The following is a 9,386-nucleotide window of genomic DNA, read 5'->3' as shown; positions in this document are numbered from 1 at the left end:
AGTTTTTTGAGTCACGTGGTCAGGCTAAAGGATGAAGATGCTGCGTTCAGGTGCCCCTGGTTTGCTCCGTTCTCTGAGAACTGCAATGTATTTGAGTAACCTACTTTGGACTAATGTGGAAAAAATTGACAGTAGGTATTGTAAATGGTTCATTTGGAAAAGTATGCTGCTTTTCTGAATGCTAAACACAGTTTCTATATATATATATATATCTCAGTTATGGTCTTTATTAGGGACTGTTCACTATTTATGAGAAGGGATGGGGTGGTGCAAAATGGGGGGAGGCACTTCAGATATTTTTTTTAAGTCCAGGGAAGGTATTTCTATTTTTGATTTGGCTTAGGGAAGGGCCGATCAAATTTAAATGGTTGTATTTTATATTTCTATCAAATACCCTCAGAATCTGAAAAACAGCGAGTCCTAAAATCCCTTAAATGCCCTAAAATCTAAGAACCATCCTAAAATCTTAGCAATGCCCTAAATTCCTAGAAACGTGCTAAACTCCTAGAAATGTCGTAACATCCGAGAAACATCCTAAAATCCCTGAAACATCCTAAAATATTTTTAAAAATATTCCCAAATCCTGGAACATCTTAAAATCATAGAAATGTCCTAAAACCCTAGAAATGAGCTAAATTCCCAGAAAAGCTGTAATGCTAAAAAAAAAAAAAAAAAAAAGTCCTTTAAATCCTATAAACATGCTAAAATTGTAGAAATGCTGTAATATCCTAGAAATATCTGAAAATCCTATAAACATCCTAAATTCATAGAAATGTCCTAAAATCATAGAAAGGTCTCAATCTTCTAAAAATGTTCTAACCCCCCCCCCCCAAATAAGATAAATTTCAGTGTCCTTAATCCCAGAAATGCCCAAACATCCTAGAAACATTATGGGGCTGCTGCGACTGGCCTCATGTCATTTTGCAAAAGTGGCCCCCACGCAAAACAAGTTGAGTTTCCCTGCATTAAACCTTAAAGTGAAAACAAACATTGTTAGTTATCGGGACCCTACATGGAAGAAAAACATATATATTAATGGTACCGTTTATCAAAACTTATTCTATATTTTCCTACACTAAATCAGACGGCGCATATTTGGATATTTCCTACAGCCGTTGAATGCAACCTTACCATACCCGAACAGGCTTAGCGCCAGACAACTCGTTCTTACACACACACACACACACACACACACACACTCTCGTGCATACATCATCTGGGCTGCTCTCCTCTCTCCTCTCATTGGATGTTTGTCGCTGGGAACTTTGGAGATCCGTCTCTTTTGTGGTTCGGTGCGCAGAGAGGAGCTTGTGTTGCAGTTTTCGGACAGCACAGATGTTTCCAGTTTGACCTCCTCCTCCGTCACGTCTGGTAAGTTTGAATGACTCGCATGAATCCTGGAACATTTCGTGGCAACTGCGGCTGCAAAAACTAGGCTTCTTGTTCATCGTTTAAAACATGCAGACTGTTTCTGGTGAGAATTGGGACTTTCTGTGTAAACTGCGCGAGAAGTTTGTGGCGCTGTCGGTCGTGTACTCGTGGAAGTTGTGCGCTTTGGCAGAGACGAGAAGCTGTGATTAGACGCCGTTATTTAGGGATATGTGCAGATGAAATGTTGGGACACTGTGTTCTTTAAAAGAGTTGGTACCCTGATGCTCACTTACGTAAGACGCAGACACTCCCCCTCTGAACGGAGTTATAAATCGAGGGAAATCAAAAAAAAAAAAAAAAAAAGCATCGCTATTTCATCAGCATTTTGCAACTTTATGGCTTATTTCAGAGTAGTTATTGTTTGTCATCTTATGCGTACTTCGGGGTGATGTCAAGGAGGTCCTAACTATGTTTAAACTCACAATTAAACCATATTTAGCCAGTTTTAACAAATATGCCAGGACATCTTGTGGTCTCCAAATAACCAAAACCATGCTACTGACAACTAAGTAAGCACTGAAATACAATAAAGGAAAACGATGGTGATTTTCCGTGTCTTTTCGTCTCTAAAGTGCATGTTTGCTTTTTGCAACAGGAACGTATTTCAAGAAGAATCTGCTGAATTTATTTCTGCCAAAAAGCAAGATTAGCTCATAGTTTTGGAGAAGATGAGAGCGTGTTTCACAATCAGAGCGTAGACATCCAAGACAGTAAAGCGAACAGAAATCCTATTAACAATATTGTTATGTGTCCATTCCTCCATTTCCTACAATCTTAAAAATGTCTTAAAATCCTAGAAATGTCCAAAACTCAGAGAAATGTAAAAAAAAATCAGAAGAAATGTCCTAAAGTCCTAGACATGTATTTAAAAAAAAAAAATCCTAAATCAGAGAAATGTCCTAAAATCTGTGAAATGTCAGAAAATCTGCGTAACATCCTGAAACACTAGCAATGTATTTAAATCCTTGTTGCAACAGGAGGCTTTATGGATTTTTATTTCTTTTTTTTGTCGTTGTCGTCCAGGATGCCCCCACCTATTTGTGCCAAAGGAGCAGAGGAGGATGGAGAGAGACACGATGGGCGCACATCCAGTGATGTGACTTCTTTTTATAGACAAATGGTGAAGTTTGAAGTAATATTTAGCAATGCGGCAGAGAGGAGGAAGGAAAATCACTTCTCTTCATCAAATTCTGCAGAGTAGCCTGCAAATCTGCTCCGTGTCAGTCTCCACTGCTGTCTGCAAAGTGGCAGCTTTCCACTGCACTTCTGTCCAAAATTTAGCTGACGTCAGTGTCTCCAGAAGATGCTGAGAAAGATGGTGACGTTGAGGAGGTTCCTCCACGTGAAGGGAGACGTGATGTGCACGATGCTGCTGCTGGTGCTGTTTTGTCTGCTGCTTTACGCCCGCCAGGTAAAGACGGAACCAGCAGATCAAGACTTTAGCACATTGTTTAACTAGACAATACCACCCTCTCCTTCTGGAAAAGTCCACTTTCCTTGTCTTATCAAATCCCACCTATGTCTCCAGGTGGTGGTGTCCTCTGGGTGGGACAGGCCTGTGTGGAAGCTGGAAATCCATGGCTCCACCAGCTCCAGCAGGAACCTACTGGGTGCCAGCGGGGCCAAAGGAGGCCAGGAGTCTTCTGGGGTATGACATGATCTGATTCTAGTTATCTGTGTGTGTTTGTTCGCATTTAGGTATCAGAATCAAAATATCTTTATTAAGTATAATGAATGCACTAAAAATTAAAGCTGCAGTATTTGTATTTTAATCTAACAATTGATCAAACGCCGTTGCATGTAGTGACAAACCCAGATAATTCTTTTGATTGGAGCAGGCGTGCAGCAGCGCTCAGTAGCAATTTTAGAAGCATCCCAGAGGCTAAGAATCAGTAGCTGCAGCACAGCGCACAGAGCAGATCACTGCATATAGTGGTGTAACTGCACCCGCTGTAAGTGTCCCAGCTCGCTGTAAGTGTCCCAGCTCGCTGTAAGTGTCCCAGCTCGCTGTAAGTGTCCCAGCTCGCTGTAAGTGTCCCGGCTCACTTATGGTCAAGTTGGCAGCAAAGATAACAAAAATGTGGACCCCACCATGTGCTTGTGTTGACATCACGGTAGCGGCATCCCGGAACGTATATAGTAGATACAGAGGGATGCCTAGAGCGTAATATGTAGACGCAGAAGTCCACTTCAAAGCGGCAATATGTGACGACTTGAGATGAGAATTTGTTGCAATGTCACAGTAATCAGTGGTAATTACAGGCTTGATGGCTTGCAAATTGTTAGTTTTACCCTCTGTCGCTGTGACCAGGATTTTCCCATAGATCTTCTGAAAGACAGATAGTGGATTAGGGGAAAGGCAACATCAAATCCACCAAAAATCCCATGCACATACTGCACATCAAACTTTTAGTATCTGTTCATTAAGATGACATTTATTTGCTTTAATTAATGTTTTCTGTCTCACATCATTTCTCTTATTTAGCAGATCCAATCCAGCCCTTCCGAGCCACAAATGCCATCCTGCAAGCCCCAATCCAAGTCCAAACCTCCTCAGTCTAAGCCCAAACCTCCTCAGTCTAAGCCCAAACCTCCTCAGACCAAGCCCAAACCTCAGGTCAAATCTAAGGGGAAATCAAAGTCCCGACGGAAAAATGCTGTTCCGACCAAGCCAGCTGGCAAGCCCCTGCCCACGATGCCACCGTTTGACTTTGAGGGCTATCTGAGAGAAAAGGACAACAGAAACTTTAAGCTGCTCATTGACCAGCCAGATAAATGTCACATCGAAGGAGCAAAGGAAGAAGGAGGAGAAGAAGGAGGAAGTGAAGGGTCTACTACTGCACCCTACATGCTGATTGCGGTGAAATCCATCCCTGCAGATTTTGAGAAGCGTCAGGTAAAATATGACACGTTGTTTGGTTTTTTTGTAAAAAAAAAATGTTGCTTTTATAAAATCTGTGAATTAGTGTTCTGTATTTTTCAGGGGATAAAATAAATACTGAGCATTTAGAGTTTAATGTTGCTTGGTTAACACCTGAAACTTCAGCAAATTGCCTTAATCTCTTTCAAAATCACGGGAGGGAGTCAGTGAGCAACTTCACAAGAAATAACCCCAAATTAGCATGGAATTAGTGAAAAATTACAAGAAAATTAACTGAAAATTAGCGCACAAAAAATGAAATGGCTTGAAAAAGTGCTAAATATGTAAATTTAATTAACTTTAAATATATAATTACATATTTTCCCACCCCCACCCCTTCCCTTTTTCAAATTTTATATTTAGAAGCTTCCAGTTCATTTTCTTCTCAGTTTTTCCTGATTTCTTGCAATTCGCAGCACCTCTCTTACAGAGTTACTCATTGTCTTTTTATCGATGTTTTCAAAATAAATCAAACCAGTTTTCTAAGATTTTAAAGTTATAAATACTTGTGAAAAGTGTCTGAATGCACCACAAGACATTGATGTCAAGCTAGGCTTCAAAGGGTTAATGCCACGGATTTAATCATAATATAATATAATATAATAGCACAATAATGCAAGTACACCCTTTTAATATGCATTAACTTTTATTTATTGGGGATATTCAGACGTTGGAATTGGAACTCAAAAGAATATATATATATATTATTTTTATTATTTACTTATTTATTTAAATATTTTTCAACTATTAATATATGTCATGAGCATCGGAGCAGATGGGCCCAGATGCAAGAGATGGAAAGCAATGGGAATTAAAAAAAGATCGCTCTTTATTTCAAGGTCACAGTAACTGAACATCACACAGTCAAATTAAGGATCACAAAGACTGAACTGAAAACCAGATCTTCAAATCAAACTAGACAGACGAGAGGATGAAGTCCAGGTGGAGAAAAAAAGGCAGAGAAGCTCAGGTGAGGGGAATAAAGAGGAACGGGCAGAGCTGATGGGTTGAGAGAAACTGATGAGCAGAGAAGGACTAACGAGGCTGCTGCAGGACGGCTGTGTCCATGGTAAACGGGGGACAGACAGCAGAGGAACACAGGAGGAGAAAACGCAGTAAACTGAAATCCAAAGAAAACACAGTCATCTTAATAATAATCTGACCAAGTGAAATTAAAAACAGACTAGCTAATGAAGGCAATTTAAATGAGTCTTAAACAGATTCTCGGTCCCGTCTTCCCAAAAGTCTGAAAGAATTAGAACGCAGCGGACAATATTAGAGCTGTACCCAACTCCGAATTATGTCAGTCGAATCTGATTTGGACTATTTTTAAGAGGTATAAATGCGTCAAAGTTCACAGTGGGGTATTTACTGACAAATTTTATGTTGTAGAACGAAACATATAAGTCTCTTAAGCTTGTGTTAACCACAGACATTATTTCAGGCTTCTAACAAAAAAACCCCAAAAAAACACTTATTTAGAAAAAACATTGACTTTGAGATGAAGGTGCTGAAATGCTAATTTATTTCTGCGTTTTAGGACTCATTACTGGGGTACTCTTCATAAAGGTTTATAATGTATTCACTCGGTCAGTTTATTGATCAACAAAATAACCTCTTTCTCTCTGAACGTCATTATTTTTAGGTGGTGCGTCGGACCTGGGGCAAGGAAGGAGTTTTCAAAAATGGTGTGTCGATCCGTACTGTTTTCCTGCTGGGGGTCCCCAGGAATCGGACCGCTCTGCCTCTGTGGGATCGGCTCCTGACCTACGAGAGTCAAACCTTTCGGGACATCCTGCTGTGGGACTTTGAAGACACCTTCTTCAACCTGACGCTGAAGGAAACACATTTTCTGAAATGGGTCAACAGCAGCTGTCCTCATGTCAAGTCAGTGTTTATCAGCAGAAATCAGATCTGATTTTTAGCCTCATGTGACTCATATCTGATGCTTTTCCTTCTATTTCTTCTCACGCAGATTCATCTTCAAGGGCGACGCTGATGTGTACGTCAACGTGGAGAATATACTAGAGATGCTACACGGTCAGAAGCCAGACAAGGATCTGTTTGTTGGCGATATTATTATCCACGCAAAACCTATTCGCCGGCGCAGCTCCAAATACTACGTGCCAGAGTTCGTTTACGGAGGGGGTTTGTACCCGAATTACGCTGGAGGAGGAGGCTTCGTCATGTCGGGACATACAGCACGGAGACTTAGCTCTGCCTGTCAGCAGGTACTTCAAAGATGAGTTTTAATATTTTATTTAAATCATGTACAGAGCTGAAATTATCTGCTACCTAATAATATCCAAACATTTCAAATGAAGGAAAGTTCACATGATTTGAGAGGTAGCTAGTGAAAAACAGTCAAAGGGATCATTTATGGAGCAGCAGTAGGTCAAGGTCACATTTATTCATATAGCACATTTAAAAACAACCAAGGGCGACCAAGTAATAAGTCCAATTTTGTTTTTTTCTTGCTTATATCTTATTTTTGTTGTCTTATTTTATTTGCTATGTTCAAAATAAAGAACAAACTAACTACGTCTCTTTTTATAATTCTTTGATCTACTATATTTTTTTATCACTTCCAGGTGGAGTTGTTCCCCATTGATGATGTCTTTTTGGGAATGTGCCTCCAGCTGATCGGTGTCAAACCATCACGTCACCAGGGTTTTCGGACCTTCGGAATACCCCGACCGTCTGCAGCGCCTCACCTTCAGACTTTCGATCCGTGTTTTTACAGAGAACTCATGGTTGTTCACAGCCTCAGTGTTCCTCAGATCTGGCTTATGTGGAACCTCCTGCACGACCCCAATCTGAGCTGCCACAACAGGACCAGCCCGACGTCCTGGCCCTTTAAGTGGAAGGACAAGCTCGGAGAGGAGACGGACTACGATGAGAAGCAGGTGTTTGTCACGCATTAGCTCCTGCAGGACCGAGTGAGATATGCAAAAGCCCCAGTGAGGATAAACTGGTTATAAAGCGGGATCTGTGGCTGACTTGAAAGGCTTGAGATGTGCTCAAAAGTGCAGTTGAGTCATATGAGACTTTATCCGAGCTGGCAGATTGTCTTTGGGGAAATGAATTGGCAAAGGCCTAATGTGCTTCAGATTTTCAGCGAGGAAGCCCAAAGAGAATTTAGGCTTTTTTCCATCCGAGCCCATCTGTGTGTTCATACAGTGATTGTGAAACAATCATGCAGCAAGACCTTGATTTGCAAAGAAGATTGTGAGAAGACTTTTGAATGTGTAATCTTCAGAATGTATTGCGTTGTTATTGTTTGCACAGAAACACGGTGAGACCCACAACATGACGACGTGGTTAGCTGGTTTAACCCCATCTGAGCGCAAATGCATCTGTGTGTCTGTTTCAGTGTTTCACAGTTGGTAAGAGACATAGACCTAGACTAGAAAACATACAGCCTTTTTTTCTCTTCAAAAACTGTAAACAGGAAACCAAATATTCAAACTACATACACAAAACCTCGAACTCTTTTGGCAAAATCAAACACTCGTCTCAAAACCATTTTGTTTTTGCTCACGATTCAAACAATGCTCTCAGATCATGCACACAGGCAGTGCGTATATAAACAGTGAGCAGGCATTTACATCAACAGACAGAAAACACAGTGTTAGGGTATGCAGCTTTTCATTGTGTTTAAGTAACACATTTTGCTTCTTTTTTTTAAAAAAAAAAAAAAACTTAAAAAATATATATTCAGAACCTCTCATCTTTTTGCTGGTTTTAGGCCAAAAGATCTCATCCACATTGCAGACAGTGTTCTTCATTATGAGGCAACAGAGGAAAAAACCCTGGTGTGCTGGATCCAGTCTATACCACAGTCAGTACATTTACATGATGTTAGAAAAAGTCGAATTATTGTGTTAGTCCAACTAAAACTGGACCTGTAAGTTACATGTAAAAATGTTAACGAAAACATAAAAAAATAATATATTTTTTCCGACCAGTACTCTTTCAAATAACTCAAAATGGTGGAAAAATCTAATCAGGCAAACTTTAATGGTCCTTGAGGCTTTTCTATTGAGCACAGTGAGCTGGACATGCCTGTCGAATTTAAGGTTAGTCCGATTTATGGTGTGAGGGGCGTGGCCTCTCCAAAATTGAATTTCTGGGCCTTTTTTTTACAGCGCCACCATCAGGTCGATCGGTATAGTATTGCTCAGAAATCCGTAAAAAGTACATATGTCTACTAAGTACCATATTACGGAAATTTATATATCTATACATATAGATGTATAGACTGGATGCATCAATGCTGACAGTTTCTGTTTGAGTGTACACACACCACTTACTCCTCGAACAAGTGTGAACAGTTTTTAGCCGGTGTTAAATGACAGCTGTGTTGTAGTTGTGTTCAGCTTCTGCCACCCATGTTTACCATTTTGCAACACAAGTGCATCACAGGGCACAATCTGTCCTTGTGAAATGTGTTTTAGGGAGTACAATGTGTTTAGAGTTTTGCCAAAAGAGTGAGTGATTCCATAAAAGGGTTTAGCACACCGAGTATTTGTTTCAGAGACTGGGGTTTAGTTTTTTAGCAACTGTGAAAAACTGCAATGTGCTGACTCACATCGGACTGCGTGGGCAGCCAGGACTGGTGAGGTCTGTTTACTGGGTGAGTGGAAAGACAGTCAGGACTTTTTGTGTTCTTGCTGTGAATCACAAGCGAAGATGCCCCTCGCTCCCTTGGGCTGGATAGAGGCACAAACGGACAGGCGCATTATCTGTTCCCTGGAGGAAGAACAAATGAAGCCTAAATGGGAACCAGCTGCACAGTGAGAACCAGCTGGGACCATAACTCTCTCTCTCTCTCTCTCTCTCTCACACACACACACACACACACACACACACACACACACACACACACACACACACACACACACACAAACCTCTGCTGAATGTTTGTGGAAATGCCTGAGGAGTCAGGCATGTTTCCTTTTATGTGAACACTATCATTACTTTAATTATAATGATTTGAATTGTTTTGTATAGTTCTGTTTTTCAATAAAACTCT

General features: G+C 40.6%; 1 protein-coding gene across 2 annotated transcripts; it reads left to right on the top strand.

Moving 5' to 3' along the window:
- The first annotated feature begins 1,190 nt into the window (after positions 1–1,190).
- Positions 1,191–8,249, top strand: b3gnt9 (UDP-GlcNAc:betaGal beta-1,3-N-acetylglucosaminyltransferase 9). Of its 2 annotated transcripts, none has more exons than XM_042496344.1 (7): positions 1,191–1,371; positions 2,455–2,842; positions 2,960–3,079; positions 3,920–4,327; positions 5,997–6,238; positions 6,327–6,582; positions 6,943–8,249. In XM_042496344.1, exons 2-7 carry the CDS (start codon positions 2,735–2,737, stop codon positions 7,273–7,275), a joined length of 1,467 nt encoding a protein of 488 aa, XP_042352278.1. In that variant the 5' UTR covers positions 1,191–1,371; positions 2,455–2,734; the 3' UTR covers positions 7,276–8,249. The 2 variants fall into 2 exon arrangements, with proteins under 2 accessions (XP_042352278.1, XP_042352277.1); XM_042496343.1 differs by having other exon boundaries at positions 3,917–4,327.
- Positions 8,250–9,386: the final 1,137 nt, after the last annotated feature.

The sequence above is a fragment of the Plectropomus leopardus genome, chromosome 11 (assembly GCF_008729295.1).
Source record: "Plectropomus leopardus isolate mb chromosome 11, YSFRI_Pleo_2.0, whole genome shotgun sequence".
NCBI lineage: Eukaryota > Metazoa > Chordata > Actinopteri > Perciformes > Serranidae > Plectropomus > Plectropomus leopardus.
The sequence above is the reverse complement of the archived record's forward strand: the minus strand, read 5'-3'. Positions and strand labels throughout refer to the sequence as shown.

Excerpts from the sequence above, each read along its gene's own strand:
- b3gnt9 (XM_042496343.1), top strand. The coding sequence starts at position 2,735 with ATGCTGAGAAAGATGGTGACGTTGAGGAGGTTCCTCCACGTGAAGGGA. Across the intron at positions 3,080-3,916 it reads GAGGCCAGGAGTCTTCTGGG|CAGATCCAATCCAGCCCTTC; the intron begins GTATGACATGAT and ends TCTCTTATTTAG. Across the intron at positions 4,328-5,996 it reads CAGATTTTGAGAAGCGTCAG|GTGGTGCGTCGGACCTGGGG; the intron begins GTAAAATATGAC and ends CATTATTTTTAG.